This window comes from Chelonia mydas, chromosome 9 (genome assembly GCF_015237465.2).
Source record: "Chelonia mydas isolate rCheMyd1 chromosome 9, rCheMyd1.pri.v2, whole genome shotgun sequence".
In the NCBI taxonomy this organism is placed as follows: Eukaryota; Metazoa; Chordata; order Testudines; family Cheloniidae; genus Chelonia; species Chelonia mydas.
The window spans coordinates 57683179-57705154 of NC_057855.1; the positions used below are offsets into that span (position 1 = coordinate 57683179).

At 53.8% G+C, this 21976-nt stretch overlaps 1 protein-coding gene across 2 annotated transcripts; it reads left to right on the forward strand.

Annotated features, from left to right (window-relative positions):
- Positions 1-3309: 3309 nt before the first annotated feature.
- On the forward strand, positions 3310-20758 carry CCNB3 (cyclin B3). Of its 2 annotated transcripts, none has more exons than XM_027818630.3 (12): positions 3310-3554; positions 7912-8031; positions 8616-8699; positions 10474-10592; positions 11966-12059; positions 12737-12835; positions 14101-14193; positions 14968-15105; positions 16994-17149; positions 18256-18405; positions 19376-19506; positions 20459-20758. In XM_027818630.3, exons 2-12 carry the CDS (start codon positions 7942-7944, stop codon positions 20526-20528), a joined length of 1224 nt encoding a protein of 407 aa, XP_027674431.2. In that variant the 5' UTR covers positions 3310-3554; positions 7912-7941; the 3' UTR covers positions 20529-20758. The 2 variants fall into 2 exon arrangements, with proteins under 2 accessions (XP_027674431.2, XP_043378798.1); XM_043522863.1 differs by having other exon boundaries at positions 3386-3554; positions 7926-8031.
- Positions 20759-21976: the final 1218 nt, after the last annotated feature.

Genomic DNA, 21976 nt, shown 5'->3' on the forward strand with positions numbered 1-21976 from the left:
TACTGACTGGGTACATATCACCTCAGGACGGGATGCAGAGATAAAGTTTCGGGGAGGGATAGCTCAGTGGTTTGAGCTTTGGCTTGCTAAACCCAGGGTTGTGAGTTCAATCCTTGAGGGGGCCATTTAGGGATATGGGGCAAAAATTGGGGATTGGTCCTGCTTTGAGCAGGGGTTGGACTAGATGATCTCCTGAGGTCCTTTCCAACCCTGCTATTCTATGATTTTAGGGGGAGGGATAGCTCAGTGGTTTGAGCATGGGCGTGCTAAACCCAGGGTTGTGAGTTCAATCCTTGAGGGGGCCATTTAGGGATCTGGGGCAAAAATTGGGAATGGTCCTGCTTCAAGCAGGGGGTTGGACTAGACGACCTCCTGAGGTCCCTTCCAACCCTAACCTTCTATGATTCTATACCTTAAATGACTGCTTCTTGGAGCAGCCAGTCCTGGAACCCACAAGAGGAGAGGCAATTCTTGATTTAGTCCTAAATGGAGCACAGTGTCTGGTCCAAGAGGTGAATATAGCTGGACTACTTGGTAATAGTGACCATAATATAATTAAATTAACATCCCTGTGGCGGGGAAAACACCATAGCAGCCCACCACGGTAGCATTTAATTTCAGAAAGGGGAACTACACAAAAATGAGGAGGTTAGTGAAACAGAAATTAAAAGGTACAGCGCCAAAAGTGAAATCCCTGCAAGCTGCATGGAAACTTTTTAAAGATACCATAATAGATGCTTAACTTAAATGTCTACCCCAAATTAAAAAAGAGAACCAAAGAAGTGCCACTGTGGCTGAACTACAAAGTAAAGGAAGCAGTGAGAGGCCAAAAGGCATCATTTAAAAAGTGGAAGATAAATCCGACTGAGAAAAATAGAAAGGAGCAACACTCTTGCAAATGAAGTGTAAAAATATAATTAGGAAGGCCATAAAAGAATTTGAAGAACAGCTAGCCAAAGACTCCAAAAGTAATAGCAGAAAAAAATTTAAGTACACCAGAAGCAGGAAGCCTGCTAAAAAACCAGTGGGGCCACTGGATAATCAAGATGGTAAAGGAGTACTCAAAGACAATAAGGCCATTGCAGAGAAACTAAATGAATTCTTTGCATCGGTCTTCATGGCTGAGGATGTGAGGGAGATTCCCAAACCTGAGTCATTCTTTTTAGGTGACAAATCTGAGGAACTGTCCCAGATTGAGGTGTCATTAGAGGAGGTTTTGGAACAAACTGATAAACTAAACAGTAATAAGTCACCAGGACCAGATGGTATTCACCTAAGAGTTCTGAAGGAACTGAAATATGAAATTGCAGAAGTACTGACTGTAGTCTCAAAAAGAAAAGGAGTACTTGTGGCACCTTAGAGACTAACCAATTTATTTGAGCATAAGCTGTAGCTCACAAAAGCTTATGCTCAAATAAATTGGTTAGTCTCTAAGGTGCCACAAGTACTCCTTTTCTTTTTGCGAATACAGACTAACACGGCTGTTACTCTGAAACCTGATTGTAGTCTGTAACCTATCATTTAAATCAGCTTCTGTACCAGATGACTGGACGATAGCTAATGTGATGCCAATTTTTTAAAAACGGCTCCAGAGGTGATCCCAGCAATTACAGGCCGGTAAGCCTGACTTCATTACCGAGCAAACTGGTTGAAACTATAGTAAAGAACAAAATTGTCAGACACAAAGATGAACATAATTTGTTGGGGAAGAGTCAACATGGTTTTTGTAAAGGGAAGTCATGCTTCACCGATCTACCAGAATTCTTTGAGGGGGTCAACAAGCTTGTGACCAAGGGGGATCCAATGGATATAGTGTACTCAGATTTTCAAAAAGCCTTTGACAAGGTCCTCACCAAAGGCTCTTAAGCAAAGTAAGCAGACATGGGATAAGAGAGAAGGTTCTCTCATGGATTGGTAACTGGCTAAAAGATAGGAAACAAAGGGTAGGAATAAATGGTCAATTTTCAGAATGGACAGACGGTGTCACCCAGGGGTGTATTCTGGGACAGTCCTATTCAACATATTCTTAAACAATCTAGAAAATGCACTTTCTGCAATTTCAGTGTCTGTAATTAGCAGTGTGAAAACCCAGTTTAAGAAGAGGAAGCCCCCACTAGCAGTAGGTTGCCAGGTCGCCAGTTTTCAAACGAACACCTGGTAGAAAAGGGACCCTCCCCCCGCAATGAGGGTGGGTGGGGAAGAGCAAGCAATAGAAGGAGGATGGAGTGAGTGGGGTGGGGTAGGGCCCTGGAGAAGGGGCAGGGGCTAGGTGTTTGGTTTTGTTCGGTCAGAAAGTTGGCAGCCCCTAAGGGATGAAGAAAAGGAGTACTTGTGGCACTTGAGACTAACAAATTAATTTGAGCATAAGCTTTCGTGAGCTACAGCTCACTTCATTGGATGCCTGCAGTATGGGTGTTACCATACACACTGTAACGAGAGTGATCAGGTAAGGTGAGCTCATTGGAGTCTGTTTTTGAAGTTTTTTTGTTGAAGAATTGCCACTTTTAGGTCTGTAATCGAGTGACCAAAGAGATTGAAGTGTTCTCCCACTGGTTTTGAATGTTATAATTCTTGATGTCTGATTTGTGTCCATTTATTCTTTTACATAGAGACTCCAAGGAGAGACTGCTGAATTGGAATTAATTTGCAAACTGGACACAATTAACTTAGGCTTGAATAAAGACTGGGAGTGGATGTGTCATTACACAAAGTAAAATTATTTCCCCATGTTTATTCTCCCCCCCCCCCCCCCCCAACTGTTCCTCACAGGTTCTTGTCAACTACTGGAAATGGCCCACCTTGATTATCACTACAAAAGGTTTCACCCCCCCCGACTCCCCCCCCGCTAGTAATAGCTCAACTTACCTGATCACTCTGGTTACAGTGTGTCTGGTAACACCCATTGTTTCATGTTCTCTATGTATATAAAATCTCCCCACTGTATTTTCCACTGCAGGCATCCGATGAAGTGAGCTGTAGCTCACGAAAGCTTATGCTCAGATACATTGGTTAGTCTCTAAGGGGCCACAAGTCCTCCTGTTCTCTTTCCACCCCTCCTCCACGTTTTGCGGTCCCTGTGCCACAGTGGCTGAGGAGGAGCGGCAGGTGGAGCAAGGCGGGGCCCGCCCTGGTGAGGGGGGTGCAGGCTCTGCCTGGGGCAGTCCCCGCGCAGTCCCTCCCTGCTCCAGCAGCTGCTAACACTTTCCTCGCTGTCTGGCTCTTTAAGGTCAATTTAAAACAAGACGCGCCACTTGGCGAGTGCCCAGCCAATGAAAATGGCGGATAAGGGAGATCACGCCCCCCGTGTGTCTTGGCCCGCCCGCCGGCCGAGAAGCCATTTCTCCCATTGGCTGAGGGAGCCGATTTTTAAAACGCTGTGCACCGCCCTTAGCAACCGCATTCAACCTGGCTCACTGATTGGCTGCCGACTGGCCAATCGCAAGCTGCCTCCTGCCAGGGCCGCAGTTTTCAAATCTACGTTGTGCAGCAGTAGCCACAGCTCTTGGGCGGAGGCCGGATCGGGCCGGGATCGGGGCCGGGCGCTGAGAGGCCAGGTGAGTTCCGGGCCTGGCGGGTCACCTGAACCCCCGCTGGCCTGCACTTTCCGGGCCCCGGCCCGCTCTGCCCGGCCCCGCACTTCCCGGGGTGCCAGCGTCCCTGACCCGCGTCAGTGCAGCCCGCGTTGCGCCTTCCCTCCGGCATGTGGCCCGGGCAGACTTGCCCTTGTCCTTCCCGCGGCCTGCGCTTCCTCTCGGCTTGCTGCTGCCGCCCCTTCCCTGAGCGTCGCCTGCGAAATCGCTGTGGGGTTGGCAGGGAGCTTCGGCAGCTGCTGATTGCTCCCTCCCAGGGCCTGCAGTCCGCGGTGGGCTGACACCGAGCCGTGCTGGGGGGAAAGAGCAGTTTATAAGGGTTCAGGGTTGATTAGATAATGGGTGTGTGTGTTCCAGATTCCTTTACCCTGAGCCAAAGTTCATTGACTCCGGGAGAAGGTGCAAATTCAGATCTCTTGTGGCTGGGGGCAGCTGCATGGTGATGAGATTTGTACTGCCCTCCTTTCCCTTGCTGGGTGCTACACTAACCCTGGCTGGCTCTCCTCTGATTGGATGGTTTTATCCATAATGTGTCTCCAAACAGCAGTTCAGTAATTTCTGTCTATGTGGATTAGCTAACTCAGTTGTGTCTTTTGAATCTGTTGGGTGGATATTGCAAACCAAGCCAGTTGTGATGTGTAGCCATTGTTCCTGTTTTACTGCAGAGCTTTTGGGAAATCCAGGTTTCTGAGCCAGGTTGGAAGGTCCTGGAAAACCTAATCCCAGCTGCTAAAATGATAGCATGTTTTCCACCAAGTACCCTATTATTAAAGGTTTCAGAGTAGCAGCCGTGTTAGTCTGTATTCGCAAAAAGAAAAGGAGGACTTGTGCTCAAATAAATTTGTTAGTCTCTAAGGTGCCACGAGTACTCCTATTATTAAAGCACCTGAGATGTGTCCCTGGCTTGATGTGCTATGGCTTCTGGCTATAATTAACCTTGTTGACCTAGAGCACACATTCCAGGGCTGTCTTTGGGAAGGGGGTGGGAATGAAAGGTGCTAGTGGAATGACTGCTTGATGGCACTGTAGGAAAGTGTTCTCTCCGTTTGCCCCCCTCCATCAATTTAACCAGGGGACAAAAGTCCATATTTACCTTCCCACACAACTCCCATGACCTCAGTACAGTCACATAAAGCATGGATTTGGTTCCAAGCATCCTTAGTTTAAAGGGGAGGAGGGTAATGTTGACAGTCCCAAAACGTCACTGCATGGACTTCTGCCTTTAGGTGGCTCAGACCAGCCACTTAATGCAAAAACAAACATGCAAACAGCTACAGACCTGGACCTGGACTGTGGAGCCTTTCACATCTAGGTTGCTAGTTCACATCCAGCCTGGCAGGCAGGTGCTCAGCTGTTGTGGGGATGGGCTCATTACAACTGCTTGAGATCTAGCTACAGTGTCAAAATTGTTCTTGTCTATTGAAGTGCCTGTGTGGGGGGAGCGTGTCTCTGTCCAGCTCCTAGTGAGTTGGGGGGCCCACTCACCATCCATATCCGCTGACACTAATGAGGCCTATTCTATGTCAAGGTTGAAGTGCATTGGCTGGGGCATTGTGAGTGAGTAGCTTGCCATGCTGGTGCCCATCTGTACCTGTTCTGTGAGTAAACAGAGGTCAATCAGTCTCCAGGGCTGATAATCCAGCTCCAAAGCCATACAGACAGTTGCTTTGCCCTCCTGTCTCCCCCTCTCTTAAGGCAGTGAGGCCTACTGGATAGAGCACCCAGAAGACATGGGTTCTAGTCCCAGCTCTGCCATGGGATTGCTGGGTGACCTCAGGCAAGTCAGTTCACAGCCCTGTGCCTCAGTTTCTCCATCTGTAAAATGGTGGTCATGATGCTCCCCTCCTGGCTGTGTGATTTATGGCTGAAAATTAAGAGCTCGGTGTTGGCCAGTATATAGATGCTGGGAAATGCTTTGTAACATGCACTCTGAAAATGGCTGCTGAGCAGGAAGGGGGACCCACATATCAGGGTTCATTCGTGAAAGGGTGGTGTCACAGTAGCCACTGGAGTCAATGGAAACTGTTACAGCCTAGTGCTCTCTGTAGTGACTGGGTGCGGTCTGGGCTGTACATGGGAGAACAGCAGAGCTGGTGGGAGCTTGTCTGGAAAGTCACTCTAGGTTGGGTTGTCATCATGGCTTAGGTCTCCAGATTTGAACAAAAGGCTTTTCAGCTCCTGTGGGCGTGAGCTATCCCTACCCTGATCTGTTGGTTTGTGTTCCTTGGAGCTACACCAGGTGTTGGGATTGGCGCTGCCAAAGGCATTGAACACACAGGGCCCTTAACATGCTGGGGTGATTTTGTCTGGCTCCCTAGCATGAGCAGATCTCCTCTGCATCAGACTGACTGGAAGACAGGTGAAGATGGGCTGCTCTAGCTTCCCAGAGTTCAAGCCAATGGGGTCTCTGTTTCCCAGAGGAGGGGGTGCAAACTGCAGAGAGGAACTAGCCAGATACAGCAGCTGATAGGAGCAGCTGCAGAAGCAGCCAAGGCAGGGACCTTCAGACATCCAGAGACCTTTCTGGAGTTCTCATTGGACTACTGCTCCAACCCTCTTCCTCAGTCTCTTCATCTTCGCTTCTCTCCACACTACCACTCTAACCATCTTCTCCCCTGCACCCTCCTCACCTTCCCTTTTCTTTCCATTTAATCATGGGACTAACATGCTATTTGTTGCCATCACATGGTTCACTCAGCTGGTGTGTTCTATCCCTTCCCCCCTGTATAGATTACAAGCTCTTTGGAGCATGGACCTTCTGCTGTTCTGTTTATATGGCACCTAGCACAATGGAGTCCTGATCTTGGATGCTCTTTAGGCACATTAATAATATCTGCTTTCTCCCAGCCCTACCTCACATGTCACTACTTCGGTGCAACCACGCTTCCAGCTGGGCCCTAACTGCCAGCCCCCTGGCAGAGTGATGGGAGGGAGGAAGAAGCAGAGCGGGATAGACTGAATTCAATCTGAATTGTAACTAAATATCCTATTTTGGGGGCCAGGGAGCAAAGGTCCTACAGTGGGTCTTAGATCTGGATCTTCCGCTGGACAGCTTGCTGTCACCAGGTTGGCACTGGCCTGCTGGTGTCCCATTCATCATGTCCATCAGCAGCCAGACAACCCTGAGGGAGAAGCGGCTGGTTCTCTGCAGTGCTGCAGATTAGGGTCTGCAGGGGTACAGGAGTGTGTCCAGGGATTTTTTTTGGCATGCTCCCCTCCTCTGTTACCTCCCTAATGCCTGCATCTTCTTCAACACCTCCAACACTCCGGATGGGTAGACTTGCCTGCAAACTGCTGCTGAAAGCCCCAACCTTCCCCACCCACCACCCCCAACAACCAAACCCACCTGCCAGCATCCTTCCTGCCTTCCTGTTGCCTCAGCCTTCCTGCTACCCCATGGACAAAGGCCCCGGCCTTCTTCCCGGCCTTCGGAATGCTCCCAGTTGTTGTTTCCATGAGACCCCAGTGGCATTCAAAGAGTTAAATAGGGAGTGTGCTCACTCTGGCTTGCATGCTCCTAAGCCCTAGCAGTGGTTCTTCCCCGCCTCACATGAGAGGGCCCCCAGACTAGCTCTGCTTCTGTGCCACTCGCCTTCCTCAAAGCAGCTTCGCACCTGTGCAGGGGCCCAGGGGAAATGCTGCCATGGAGCCATGGCAGGGCAACCGTTGCTGTAACAGGATCCTGCAGAAGCTGTTTCATCCCGTTGCCTTTTCCCCATGACAATAGGGTGGTTCTTGTTGCATTGCTCCCCAATCAGAAGGTAATGGAATGGGGGTGGCCACGACCCAAGGTCCTTTGGACTGAAAGCTGTGGAGAGAGGTGGCGTTAGCCTGGAGAAGCAACGGTGGCTCCAGTAGCACCTGAAAAACCAGACCGTGACGGGTGAGGCTGGGGGGTAGGGAGGCACTGCTTCCCAGCTTAGGCTTCCCAGGGAGTCACTGAGAGCTGTGGGAGGTGGTGGATTCTGTTTGATCCCAAAGGGCTACTCTCTGCCTGTGAGGAGTTTACATGTATTAAAGGTAGTGTCTGAGCTGCTGCTAAAGTCCTTGGGGCAGAGGCAGAGGTTTGCAGTCACTGCTCTGTGGTCTGGATGATAACAGATGGAAGTATGGATAGAAAATAAACCCATGTCTCCTAGCGCTGCTCACTGGGTGCCCTTGGGCTAATCCCTTCCCCTCCCCATGCCTCAGTTTCCCCATCTGTGAGGTGCGGATGAAGGCTGTTTGCCCACCTCATGAGTGAGGCTGAGGCCTTGAGTCTGTAAAGTGCATTGAGATCATTAGTCAGCATTTTGGGGGCATCTCTCGCCTCTGTGTGCAGGTGTGCTTGGGCGGAGGCTGACGGGAGAAGATGCCAGTGCCACGCAACTCCAAGACCACAGGCAGTAAACAGCTCCGGCCTGGCAAAGCAGGAGCAGTGGAAAATGCCAGACCTGAGAAGGTGAGTCTGTGGGGCTAGTAATTTCCTCCTGCCCCGCTGGGAGCTGGGGATGTGGATACATATGGATCACTCACTTCGGGGGTTGCAATGGGGCCTTTGTTGGTAAAGGTGCGGGCTGGTCCCTGGAGTTTGGAGGCCACAGGGAAAAGGTGGCTTCTCCCTCTTCTAAGATTTGGGCCAAGATTGGTCCCAGCACTTCAGTCGTGTTAATGCTTTAAAGCTCCGAGCTGGCCCCTACAGAGCTTCAGTCTGGCCTGTTGCCCTTTGGGCAAGTCACGCAGCCTCAAACCCTATCTGTAAGCTGGGGTCTAGCCTGCCCTCACTTTCCCCCTCAATGGGGTTTGGTGAGGCTGATACATCAGATTCAGCTATTGTGGCATTGCGGGGCAGACCTATCACAGCTGGAGCTGTGAGAATACGTGACGCTTCCAGACCCACCTCGACTGGTGGTATCTGAAAGTTGGTATCTTCGGTGCCATGTCCCTTGCTCTGGACATGGCTGCCAAGGGAAGGGTGGCAGAGGAGCCCACGCTTGGTGAGGTTGGGTCCAGCATGCCATCTCAATGATCTGCTCCTTGCTCTAGGAGGAGAGCTGTCAAGCAAAGAGGTCCCCGTCCTCACCGCAGGGGGCACCCAAGAAGAGGTCTGCCTTCGGAGACCTCACTAACGTAAGGACACAGCACTGCTGCAGGGACTGGGGAGGAAGCTTGTGGGGGAGCTGGATGGGCAGGGTTCCCCCCTGAGCTGAATGTTTCATTTCTACCTTGTGTCCCCCTGTCCTGTTGTCTGGTCTTGTATGGTGCTGACTCGTGCATGGGCTGGGGTGTAGGGGACTAGGGGTCCTGATGCCTGGCCCACTGCTCTGATATAAAGACCATGCACCCATATATTAGTCCGTACACTCTGATCAGGGAACAAACTCTTCTTCCACATCCCAGCCCTGTGCTCTAACCACTAGACCATGCTGATGTTAACCTTAAAATATTTTCCCTGCTAAAACTGGCGGGCTCAACATCCGGTGAAACTTCACAACTATCAATAGCCTGCAGGCAAACCAGGCAGCAAACCTGTTTGCTTCGGAGGGACTAGCTCCTTTCATTGGCTTCCCTGTATTGGATGTGCTCCTATACCTCCCCAGGGGTCCCTCTAGACAGTGCATGTTGCAGTGTACTGCTTAAGGACCATTGTGACCGAACTTCCTGCCACAGAGGGAGCTGGTCACCCCTCAAACAGAGTGCAAAGCTTGGATTTCCATCCCTGCTGGAAGCCATCTGGGTTACAAGCTGGATTTTTCAGCTTGGAAAAGAGACAACTGAGGGGGGATGTGATAGAGGTCGATGAAATCATGACTGGTGTGGAGAAAGTGAATAAGAAAGTGTTATTTACCCCTTCATGTAACACAAGAGCCAGGGCTCACCCAATGAAATTAATATGCAACAAACAAAAGGAAGTATTTCTTCCCACGATGCACAGTCAATCTGTGGAACTCCCTGTCAGGGGATGTTGTGAAGGCCAAAAAAGAATTAAATAAGTTCACAGAATATAGGTCCATCAATGGCTATTAGCCAAGATGGTCAGGGATGCAACCCCATGTTCAGGGTGGCCCTAAGCCTCTGCCAGAATCTGGGACTGGACAACAGGAGGTGGATCACTTGATACATTGCCCTGTTCTGTTCACGCCCTCTGAAGCACCTGGCACTTGCCACTATCAGCTAGATGGGCCATTGGTCTCACCTAGGATGGCCATTCCTATGTTCTTGTGCCATGATTGTATGGGAGATTTTATTAAAAGTTTCCAATATTTCCACTTTCCGTTGTTGCTGAAAGTTCCCAGTGGTTAATATGTTGTATCGCTGTGGTGACTTGTGCTGATCTCCAGAGAGAGTTCAGGCTCTAGACACTAAAACTCACATTTGATCCCCACAGGCCTCTTTAGAGTCAGGGCATTGGATAACAAGGTGCTCATCTGTGCTTGTCCAGTCCCAGGGGGCCTCGGCAAGTAAAGCTGCCAAGGACTTTAGCTTCAGCATCCCAGACCTTGAGCTCCTCAAGATGGGAGCTCTCCTTCTGTAGTACTTGGAGTCATGGGAGCAGAGCTCCAGTCATTGCAAGACCCAAACCTGGTTGATCAGGAGTCTGGGAAATCAGGGCTCCACAGCACTGTAAAAACCCCATTTTGATTAACCCCAGTTCCTGGTGCTCCTGCCTAGCCAGAGTACGCTGAGCTCTCCTGGCACAGTGCCTTCCTGAATCCCCCCTCAGTGTTTGTCTGATTGTCAGATGTTCCCCCAATGCTGTTTGTTGCTAAGTGAAGCTTTACAGAGCTCCTGGCACCCACTGCCATGGGCAAGCTTGTCTGAGTGGTGTGATGCTGGGGAGCCTGGCCAGGCTGCCCCTCTGTGTGTCATGCTGTGTTCCCAGCATTGCCCTCTCACCTGCCAGGCTCACAAGAACCAGGCTGGCCTGAAGAAGAAGGATGCCACGAAGGCAGGTCCCAGGAAGGCACAGAAAGGCACAGTTGCTCTGGGGGTCTTGAAGAACAATGAGATCAACTTGAAAAAGTGAGTAACACTCTGTGGGTCAGCCCTGATGCAGCCCCAGCGCCGCCCACCCCTTGCAGCTGAGCTGGGGTCCTTGCTCTGATGGATGCGCATTTACCCTGTTATCGGAGCCGCTGTCCCTCTGGCTAGCACCATTACTGGCTCGCACAGTGCTGTCACTTTCCAGGCTGCAGCCCAAGGGGACCCTCTGGCAGAGGGTCAGTCTCCAAAAGCTTAATGTCTCTCTGTGCCAATGCTTCTTGGCTCTCAGGGTCTCTTGGTGGAGCTGGGGCCTCTGATGGCAGGACCTTTGCCAGCTAGGAGGGTGGGGTGTCCTCGGAGAGGCTTTCGCCATTGGGAATGTGCTCAGCCCGCCTGTTGGCAGACTCTGCGGCCATGGCGAGCTCCCCTCCAGAGGGGAACTAGGAGGATAGTTGAGAAAATGGAGTGGGAGAAGCTGCAGGCCAGGCCAGGCCCCCCAGTGTAAAACGGAGTAGAGGAACATCCCTCCATCCTGGCTGGGTGATGCACAGGGGAGAAGGGAAATCCTAAGGGATGTGGCTGCAGCTAAAGGCAAATAGGAAGCTGGGATGTGGAAGGAAGGGGTGTTGCTATGTGGAAAATAGTCTAATGCCATTATATATCGATGGGGCATGCTGCCCACGGATGCTGGGCAGTTATTATCACCCTGTCTGAAAGGAGATGACAGACGCATGTGTGTGTCTCCTTGATGAGAAGATTCAGGGTCCTGGAAAAACTCGTAGGAAGAGAGATGGGGATTGTGTGCCTTGGAGAGGAGACTAATACTAGGGGATGTGAGGCGGATGTAGAAAGGGAGTGGTACAGAGGGGACAGATGAGAGATCCTTGTCATCCTAACACAAGGACAAGGGGAATTCAATGGGATTGAAAGCCATTCCATTTAAAACTGCTAAAGGAAAATGCCTTTTACATACAATGCACAGTTGGCCTGTGGAACTCTGTCACAAGATCTCATGTAGGCCAAAAGCGTAGTGGAATTCAGGGAAAGTTTGGGTGTTGATGTGGATAACGGGAACCTTCATGGTGGTGATAGTCAAGATAAAATATTGACAGGGCTGTAAAGCCTCCTGCTTCAGGGTATCACCCAGTCATGGACAGGGAAGACATTTCCCTCATGGGCAGGTGTCTTTGTTCACTTGGGGGGTTTCTTGCCCTGCCTCTGAAGCAGCTATTACAGGGCGCTATTGGAGAGAGGAACCTGGGCTCCTGGACCCTGGTCTGATGTGATCTGGCGATTCCTGGGGCACCAACACCCCCCAACCTCTTCCTGAGATCTAGAGCCAGAGACTCCCCAGGCTGCCCCTGAGCCTGGCCTTTTGCAGTGTCTGACCCGCTCTTGGCTGCTTCTGTTAGGGCAACGAGGAAAACGCCCCCGGATGAGGCATCTGCTGAGCCCAAACTGGTTCCCAAGAATGACCCGGTGCTGGAGGAGCCAGCGCCCGTGCAGGTCAGTGGAATTGGGTGCCCACTGCCAACCTAGTGTCCCCTGGGAGGGCGATAGGCCTGAGCAGCACATGCGGCTCAGCTGGTATTCTGGCGTTGCATTCCTCACAGGAGGCAAGTGTCCACGCCTCACCCTGTCCCTAGAGGGCGCTCGTTCACCTCTTCCTGGGGATACCAGAACACTGCCTGCAGTTGTTGCCTCAACTGCTCACCCTGTAGGGGGACTGAGCCTCAGGCCCTGTCCATCTGCGTGCGTGAAGCCAAGCTGCACCTTGCCCCCTCCCCAGCTGCTGAGCTACACAGATGGGATCTGGGGGCTAATTTCCCCTGAACGCTGTGTGGGGGCAGGTCTGCTCCCTGCAGGCCACATAGGCAACCTGCTCCAGAAAAGTCCCGCCAGGTGAGCTGGGAGAGCAGCACGAGAGGTGTTGCAGAGCAGGATGAAGCGCAGTGATAGGGCTTGCAGCGCCGGCTGTGTTCCAGGTCGGGGTTTCCACATCGCTGTGGACGCTCCTCTGCTAGCTGAGAGAGGTGCGTTGGCAAAGCAGTCTGGGGCCGGCAGCCCAGTGCCTGACCAGCCATCGCTCTCACTGCCTCCTTGTCACAAGCACACAGGACTCGTCTCTCGAGGTACCTCTGGGACCCCAGAGCTATCCCCCAACCCTCTCTCCTTCCCCGCAGGCGCCTGCCATTGAGGACATTGACAAGGAGCAGCTGGGCGACGCTTACGCCAGCGCCGAGTACGCCAAGGAGATCTTCAATTACATGAAGGAGAGAGAGGTGTGTGGTGCTTGGGGAGGGCACAGGGATCTCAGCTTCGACCTTCTCTCCTTCCTCTGCTGGACTGGCCCAGCCTCTCGGAGCTCGCTGGCTCGACGCCCTGGGGATGCCAGGCTGGCTCCAGGGGGCATCAGGCACAGGAAGGAGCTAGAATGCCAGGCTGAGGCCCCTAGAGTCTGAAAGGGTGAGGGATAGCTCAGTGGTTTGAGCATTGGCCTGCTAAACCCAGGGTTGTGAGTTCAATCCTTGAGGGGGCCGTTTAGGGATCTGGGCCAAAAATTGGGGATTGGTCCTCCTTTGAGCAGGGGCTTGGACTAGATGACCTCCTGAGGTCCCTTCCAACACTGATATTCTGTGATTCTATGAAGTCCCGTTGTCTCCAGAGAAGAGAGTGCAGCCCCCTCCAGTGCATTTGTCTTCCACATTTCATGGCATTGCAAATGGGGGGCTGGCGCACTGGGAGCGCAGGCGGGTTGCACCTTAGCACTTGAAGCATAAAGCTTGGTTTCCAAAAGCCCTTGACTCATGTCCTGGCTGGCTTGGCTCAGGCTTTCGCTCTTTCCAAGCAGGCAAACTAGCTCCAGGCAGCCTGTTGCATACAGCTCTCTGTTCCCCCTGCCCGCTCCGCGCAGCCTCCCTGGAGCCCAGGGCTCTCCTGGCAGGAGGCTGGCTAGTCCTGGGCAGGCTGACGGCCACTCTGTCCATGGCAGTGAATCTCCTTGAGAAACCTTGGGCAGGCCCTGGTGGCCATTTCCCCGCTGGCCCAGCGGGGGAAGCAGGCTGGGCTCCTAGCTCACCTTTGCACGGTAAAGCCCAGTTACTGCTGCTCTCCTTGCAGCATTGTCTGTGCGGATGGCACCTTCTGGCAGGAACTGTTCCCCCAGCCACTAATCCCTGCTGGGGGCCATGGGTGCCCCTTCCCTTGATGTAGCAGGGCTGGCTGGCCCCAGGAGGGATGAGTAGCGTGGGGTAGGATCAGCTGGGCTCTGGCATCCAGCCCATCACGAGAGTTGGGGCCATTGCAAAGGCACAACCTGGCTTGGGCGGGGGGTAGGACCCTCCTATGTCAACAGTGGTGCTGAGGGTCTGTCCCAGGGAGGCCCTGCCATGACAGCGGCAGCTCCTGGCTATGGTGCCATGGAGAGGGCTTAGCAGCCTGCCTGCAGGATGGCAGGGCCATGGACTCAGCCTCTCCAGGCCCCTACCCGCATGCTGCAGTGGGTGGGCTTCATTCACTAACAGCCTCTCTGCGGCTCCCTTGGCAGGAGAAGTTCTTGCTCCCAAACTACATGGAGAAGCAGTACGACATCAGCAGGGACATGAGAGCCATTCTGGTGGACTGGATGGTGGAGGTCCAGGTGCGCACCTGCGTTCCTTTGGGGGGAGGGAGAGTACGAGCTGCCAGGAGAGCACCAGCGTGTGCACAGTGTCTGTTTGTAACACAAACCTCAGCTAGCTGGAGGTGGGGCAGACCAGCCCTCCCTCCCCTGTGGGCTTGAGCAGGAGCCACGTGGAGGAGAGAAATCCCACAAACACCCCCCCGCCCCATGTGGCTCGGCTGCACGCAGCTGTGAACCTAGCTTGTGGCGGGGGTGAAAGGGCTGTGAGTGGAGAAGGGATTGCAGAAAGGGGGCTGCAGGCAAGGGGGAGGAAGTCGCTTACCGTGTTTCCACGCCGTCCTTGCGGGGGGGGGCCGCTAACCTCGTGGAGACGCTGGCCCTGACTCTCCTCTGGACGTACGTCAGGAGCCAGCCCTGGAGTCTGGAGAGAGGAGGAACAGCCTGGCGAGTCAGACAAGTGGAGCACCAGGGACCCTTCCCTGTGCCAAACGACACTGATCTGTGCCTGAGCACTTGGGGTGGGCAGCCTGGGGCAAAGCAGCAGGCGTGACCTTCACCCCCGGGCTGGGAATGGGAAGCATTTTCCCCTGGCGGCTAAAACAAGTCCCAGCCTGCATGAGGGCAAGTCTCAGGAGCAGAGCAGTGAGGGGTGCTGTTGCCCCTTGCCCTGAGTCTGCTGCATGGGGCGCTTGCCTGCGAAGGGCAGCTGGGGAACGTAGCAAACCCTGAGTGCCTGCTCCCAGTGTGTGTCACACTGGCTGGCATGTGCCATTCCATCTGTGTCTCCCCCAGGAGAACTTTGAGCTGAACCATGAGACGCTGTACCTGGCGGTGAAGCTGGTGGATCACTACCTGGTGGAGGTGGTGAGCATGAGGGACAAGCTGCAGCTCATCGGTTCCACGGCCATCCTCATCGCTTCCAAGTTTGAGGTGACCCAGCTCTGGCCTGGGCAGAGAACTGCGGGGTGTTGGGGGCATCCTGGCTTGGCGGCAGAGGGTAACACATCCCTATGGCCTGCCCCTTGGAACACACTGTGTGGCTGGGTAAACTTGGCTCCAGATCCCTTCCAAACATGGCTAATGGGCTCTTCATGCCAGGCTCAGAGGGGGACACACATGGAGCATGCCGTGCAGTCACATCATAGCCCCCACTCAGCTCATGTGGCTAAGGCCATGGTACAGCGATTGACTGTTGCTGCTCGAAAGGCCCCAGTGCCAGAATAGCCATGAGGGGGTAGGCAGGCTGGGATCAAGGGAGTGGTGGGCTGGAATCCACCCCTTGGGTCCTAGTTAGCCCTTAGACAGATCCTACTGGTTAGCATCTCACCTTTAACACAAATCCCTGGGAGCGTGTGCTGGTGTGAATAGGGCTGTACCAGCAAAGGGGGGGAAGATCAGGCAGTTGGGACATTCCAAATGCTAAAGCTGCCCCATGAACTTGGACCTTGGTGCACATCCTATGGACCGAGTGTGCTGCGATAGCTGCCACTGAGCAACTAACCTGAACAAGGGAGGATGGGCTGCATGGATCGCTCCGTAGCATGGCGGCGGTAATGTTACGCCTGACTTGAGAGCGTTGGAGCCATGACGCGGGATTAACTTGAGTTTTTGTGTTTAATTTCCTCGCCGAAGGAGGAAACAGGAAGTGGGGGGGAGTCCCAGGGAGAGAATGCTGCCATTGGTGACAGGGCTGATATGCTTTTTGATCCCACAAGTGCTGGTTAAAGCATTCCAATGCACTGTGCTTGGGAATGGAGCCCAGCTGTTCCAGGCACTGGCAGTTTGTTGGGACACCATCCACACCCTATTCTGTAGCCAAAAATCAAACCAAGCCGGAGAGATGGCTCCCCCCCACCCCGACTTTCCCATCACCACCACCTTGGTATTATGGTGAAAATCCCCAGCCTGAAAGGTGAAAGTTTGGGCAAGTTACCCAGATGGGGAGACTGGGGTAGGGCTGGTCAAAAATTTCCCAATCAATCAAATGCCCCAAATTGATATTTCAATCCAGATATACTGCTGCAGAGCCTTGTGGGAATTGTTGGTGGGTTGTCTCCTGCTGGATTTTCCGCTATGGTCTAGCTCCCTGGTTGGACTACATCTCCCATGATGCACTGCCTCCCCTTTCTAAGAGGGGAAACTTTGGGGCATCCTGCAAGATGTCGAGCCCACCCTATAGAGGAGAACAGGAGCATGAGGCACCTGAACTCTAACTCCCATGAGGCACTGCAACGGCATTTCCCCAATAAAATCTTTCGATTTTGAATTTTTGCTGAAAATAAGTTTCCCATGGAAAACTTGGATGAAAGTGAAGTGCTCTGCATCGGCCTGCCCCGTCTTCAATGTGCATCACTGCTTGGTGCCATCTGCAACGATCATTTGGCCCATCACTGAAATGCAGCCACCTCTGGAACAGTGGCGGCTGTTCAACAGCAGCAATACAGGGCAGTTCTGGAGAGGTGTTATCCCATTTGTGACTGCAGGGCTGTCCCTGGGGGGCAGCATGGCCTCATCCAGGTTGAACTCCAGCCAGGACACCAGGGTTCACATCTCATAGAAGGTGCCAGTGTGGTTTTTAAACAGCCAGAAGGGAAATCTTCCAAAAAGTGGATAAAGGGATTGGGAGCCAAGTCCACTGAAAGTGAATGGGATTCGTGCTCCAAGTTCACCTAGATGCTTCTGAAAATCTCACCCCAAGGGGGTCAGGGTTTTAGTTTAGCCCTTGCCAGGCAGCTCAGCACAGCGCCCCCTAGGGACTGGGGCAGCACGGGCCTGGGTGTAGGTGGGGCTGAGCGTTTCTGTGGCTGTTCCCCTTTAGGAGCGCTGCCCCCCATGCGTGGACGACTTCCTCTACATCTGTGACGACGCCTACAAGAGGGAGGAGCTGATTGCCATGGAGATGAGTATCCTCCGCACGCTGAAGTTCGACATCAACATTCCCATCCCGTATCGCTTCCTGCGGAGGTTTGCCAAGGTGGGGCCTCATTTCTGCCCCTAGCGGGGGATGTGGGTGGTCACAGCTAGAGGCTGGCAGGCAACCTCGATGACACCCTCCCCCACCAGCCAGCTGGCACAATCACATTGTGCTGCTGGTGGGGAAATGAGCACAATGTAGGCATAAAGTGCTCTCGTTCATGCTGTCTGCATCGTCCCTACGAGGGGGTGGCACCCTGGGGACGGCAAAGGCTGCTCCTTTGCCGGAAGGAAAATGCTAGCTTGTCCGAGGGGCTGTAACCAGCAAACAAGCTCTCTCCCTTCTCCCCATCCCCGGGATCCTATCGCTCCTGCCAAAACCTGCCATCCCTTTCCGCACCACAGTGGCCTGGAGGAAAGTCCCGGCTCAGGGCACTGAGGGGAGCAGAGTGGGATGTTCTGTGCCATGCCAGGAGCAGCAATGTCTCTTTCTCCGCCATCCGCTTGCTCTTTGGTCCATGCAGGCCTGGCCATCTCAGTCATGTGGAAGCGCTGGCTGGCTCCTCTGCCCCTGCCTAGTGGTGCCCCCTGCTCTGCCCGACACACCCACAGCAGGAAGCTCTCTTCCGTCCAGGGAGGGGAATCAAGTGCTGGCTTGGCTGTGAGCTCCAGAAGGGACAGGAGTATTTGGCACTCAGGGTGGGAGACGAGCAGGCGTCCAGGCCTGGATGCTGGAGGCTCCTCCATGGAGAGGTCTGGGGGTCTGGATCTGGCTTGTCCCGGCAGGAGGAGCGAGAGAGTTGGTCCAGTCCCAGCTGCTTGGCTTGAGTGACCTGGACAGGCAGCCAGGCTGGCTCACTCAGTGACTCTCCCCTTGGGCCATGGGGTGCCTGTGTTCCAGGGTGCCCTGGACCCATCCCCCTTCCTCACCCCCGTGCTGAGCACCGACAGGGCGCCTACTGCAGTGAGCTGGCAGTTATCTGCTGGGTGGGACCACCTGCCTCTCCCATGCAGCCAGCGTTGAGCAGGGCTCTCCAGTGCAGACAGTGTGCTCCCCCATGACCATGCCCGCCCTGGCTCCGGGGGCACCTAGGGGAGGCATCTCCCCTTCACTAAGTGCTAAGCAGGGAGGTCTCACCGCAGCTCCTTCCCCTCCCACGGTCCCAGTGCGCTCACGCCAGCATGGAGACACTGACCCTGGCCCGCTTCATCTGTGAGATGACCTTGCCGGAGTACGACTACGTCCAGGAGAGCGCTTCCAAGCTGGCTGCGAGCTGCCTGCTCCTGGCGCTCAAGATGAAGAGCCTTGGCGGATGGGTGAGTGCCCTGCTCTCCTGGCCCTTCCCCATACCAGGCTGTCCAGATTAGCTCCACTGGCCCCAAGGGGCAGGAGGCTGCCCGGAATGGCTTCCCCTTTGGCTGCTGTTGCTGGCTCTCCAGCCAGACGACACTGCTAGTTTCCCCCAGGGACAAGTCGCCAGTCTCTGTTCCTACGGGTGGGCACTGTCCTGGAGCCACTGGGAAAGTGGCTGCAGGAGGGTTGGTCCCAGATCCTGCAGTCTGTGCAGGGAACCCCCAGCCTTGAGCTACTGGTGCCCTTTCAATCCTGGATGGGCAGGGAAGCCCCACCCCTTCCGCTTCTCCTTTGGTCCTGCCTCTAAGAGCTAGCTACACGTGAGCCTGTGGGGCCCAAGCTCCTAACCCTGTTGAGTCCCACGCCTGCTCTCCAGCTCCCACCTTCCAGAGGGTGCAGAGCCTGGAGTAGGGGCAGCTGTACTGGGCAGGTCCTGGTACCTTCAAGGGCAGTTAGAGAAGGGGGTAGCTCACCGCACTCTCCAAGCCGGGCCCTCAGCAGCCTCAGGAGTGGGGTTTGCGCTACCTTCTCATCCTCTATAGCTGGCCCCACAGGCAAGGGGAGAAGGATGTGACATTCTTGTCCAATGCTTCCTGCCTGGCAGCTGACTCTGGTGCTTGGCTGCTCCCCCCTTTGGCCACAGTGTCCCTGTTTGCAGATGGCCACCTGCACAGAGGCCATTGCTTTGGCTCCGGGTGGGGACCTGACTGGGCCTGTCTCTGCTCCTTTCTCTCCACGATGAGAAGCCAAACTCAGCTGTTATCTAAATTAGGCCAGTGATCCATGTCCTGTCTGCACTGGAGTCTGGCCAAGCAGCCATTATAGGGTCAGGGCACCCCAGGGGTCAGATCTATTCCAGTGTCCTGGAAGAAGCAGTGTGGGGTGTATGTGCAATGGTGCTGGACCAGGCTCTGAGTCTCTAACACGTTGCAGAGCCCCACGCTGGAGTATTACAGCGGATACAGCTCTCATGAGCTCCATCCGCTGGTGAAGAGGCTGAACTTCCTGCTGACCTACCAGCACGATGACAAGTTAAAGGCAGTGCGCACGAAGTACTCCCACCGGTGAGTGGACTCTCCTTGTAGTGGTGTGTCTGATGGGCTGGGGGCCAGGAGAGTTCTTCCACTAGCCAGCAGGGGGCGCTGCACTAGGCAGCCTGGGGTGGGAGCTGTGAAGCTGTTGCCCAATCTCAATGCCCTGCTGCTTTGGCCCCAGTGCAGTGTCAGCTTCCAAGGGACCATTGTAATCACCTTGTCTGACCTCTGGCCTGCGCTCTGCAGAAGAACGTTGATCTGCAGCACGGCAAGGGTTGGCTGCCCCCAGTCGCTCTGAACTTTGTCTCTTTAGAGCTAGGTGTGGCTTCTGACACCCTGGGCCTGCTGCATCGAGGGCGGGGGGAGCAACTGAGCCACCTGGGCTGTTTGGCTGCAGTCTGGCAGAGGCTGGCCCAGCAGGAGCTGTCTGTACTACAGCTAAGGGCTGACCTGCATTCCACAATCTGTCAGTGCTCTAAGGGGTTCTCCCTGGGCTGTGGCTGCTGCAGGGGCAGAGCCAGCAAAACTGCCCTTTACGCTGGAGCCATGGGCCACCCTGGCCTGGAACGTATGCCGCAGGCCTCCGCTGGGGGAGGGACGGGGGTAGCACCTGAAAGGGAGAGGACCTGCAAAGAGAAATTTGCCCTTTGCTCTGTGTAAAAGGGGCCTGGAAGGCTTGTACACTAGGAGCTCAGGTCCCATGTGCCCAGAAGGACTCCATGGTGGCTGGAGACATGCCAACAGGGACAGGGCATGGGGGTGGGGTTGCTAGACTGAGCACCTCATGCCGATTTAACGCCAGTGCCTAATGAACTCGTTGGAGAAAGGAATCCTTTGCTAATGACCACGGGCATTTGGCTGGGGCCCAGTGCCCCAGCAGACTTCCCTCAGGTTGGCTGGAGCTCCCGCCCCCCATACCCTGTCCTATGCTGTGTGCCTCCGCCGGGTGTGCCCCACTAACAGGCCTGTGTCACCTTTTCAGAGTCTTCTTTGAAGTGGCCAAGAGTGCTCCCATGGACATGCTGAAGTTGGAGGTGGCTCTGAAGAGCTAGCCCAGGAGATGGGGGGAGCAGCCCTCCTGGAGGCTGGCAGCCCTGCCCCTTGCTAGGAGGGGTGCACGGCCCGTGTGTAAATATCCTGTACATAGAGATTCGCTCCCTTGGCCCAGATGGGTCTGTACATAGATTTTTTTTTTTAATGTTAAAGGGGGGAAAAAATGTAGGAAGTGTTGTTGGGGGACTAAACACATGGAAAATAAGTCAATAAAATATAGTGTATCTGTCCTGCCTGGCAGAGTCTGTTTAGTATTCCCAGCCCAGCAGTGGCGTGAGGTCAGGGCCCCTTGCTGTACAGATACCTAGCAAGACACTCCCTGCCCCCAAGGAACTTGCAGAGGAAATACAGGCCAAAGGCTGGGAGGGTGATGTGTGGCCCATGGTCACACAGCTGGGTGGCGTGCTGGGGGAGGGTTAGCAGGGTTGTTTCTTTGAGGTTTGCTGGGGTAGCACCTGGCCTCCTGTCTATTGTGCAAGACAAGGGACTTACAGCCCCAGAGGGGTTCTTCCTGACCCTGCTTCCTGCATCTGAAGCGCCGATAGATGGCTTCTTTCTGGCTGGGTCTCGTATCCCAGCCCCTGGTTCCGAGCTATCTGGATGTACCTGTGACTGCCGCATGGCATCAGTGGGTGCTAGGTGGTAGCACTTTGCAAGCTGTGTGCTGAATGGCGACCCTGCAAACTAGGAGATAGTCTTAAAATGACTCTTCCTCCTTGTGCCAGTATCAGTGAGTCCAACGGATGCGGAGATACTCCTGAAAACCCTGGGAGATTCCGCAGGCACCTGAATTTAGCCTCCAGAATCATTATTGATGAAGAAGCCAGCTTGATGCTCAGATCACAGGGGAAGTAAGGAAAAAAAAACCCTGGCATTAAATCATTGTGGAGTTACTGTGGCACATGAGAAATGGGGCCATTTGATTTTAGGCAAAAGCACACCTAAGCCCTACTGGGTCGGACAAATGGTCCATCTAGCCCAGTATCCTGTTTTCCAACAGTGGCCAATGCCAGGTGCTTCAAAGGGAATGAACAGGGCAATTCTCGAGCGATCCATCCCGTCATCCAGTCCCAGCTTCTAGCAGTCAGAGGCTTAGGGACACCAGAGCATGGGGTTGTATCCATGACCATCTTGGCTAATAGCCATTGATGGACGTATCCTCCATGAACTTATCTAGTTCTTTTTTTTAACTCACTTATACTTCTGGCCTTCACAACATCCCCTGGCGGCGAGTTCCACAGGTTGACGTGTGTTCTGTGAAGAAGTACTTCCTTTTGTTTGTTTTTAAACCTGGTGCCTATTAATTTCATCAGGTGACCCCTAGCGCTTCCTTATTCACCGTCTCCAAACCAGTCATGATTTTATAGACCTCTCTCATATCCCCCCACTATTCATCTCTTTTCCAAGATGAACAGTCCCAGTCTTTTTGATCTCTCCTCATATGGAA

Coding starts and splice junctions, on each gene's coding strand:
- CCNB3 (XM_027818630.3), top strand. CDS start 7,942: ATGCCAGTGCCACGCAACTCCAAGACCACAGGCAGTAAACAGCTCCGG. Junction 8,032..8,615: donor AAAATGCCAGACCTGAGAAG/GTGAGTCTGTGG, acceptor TCCTTGCTCTAG/GAGGAGAGCTGTCAAGCAAA. Junction 12,060..12,736: donor AGGAGCCAGCGCCCGTGCAG/GTCAGTGGAATT, acceptor CCTTCCCCGCAG/GCGCCTGCCATTGAGGACAT.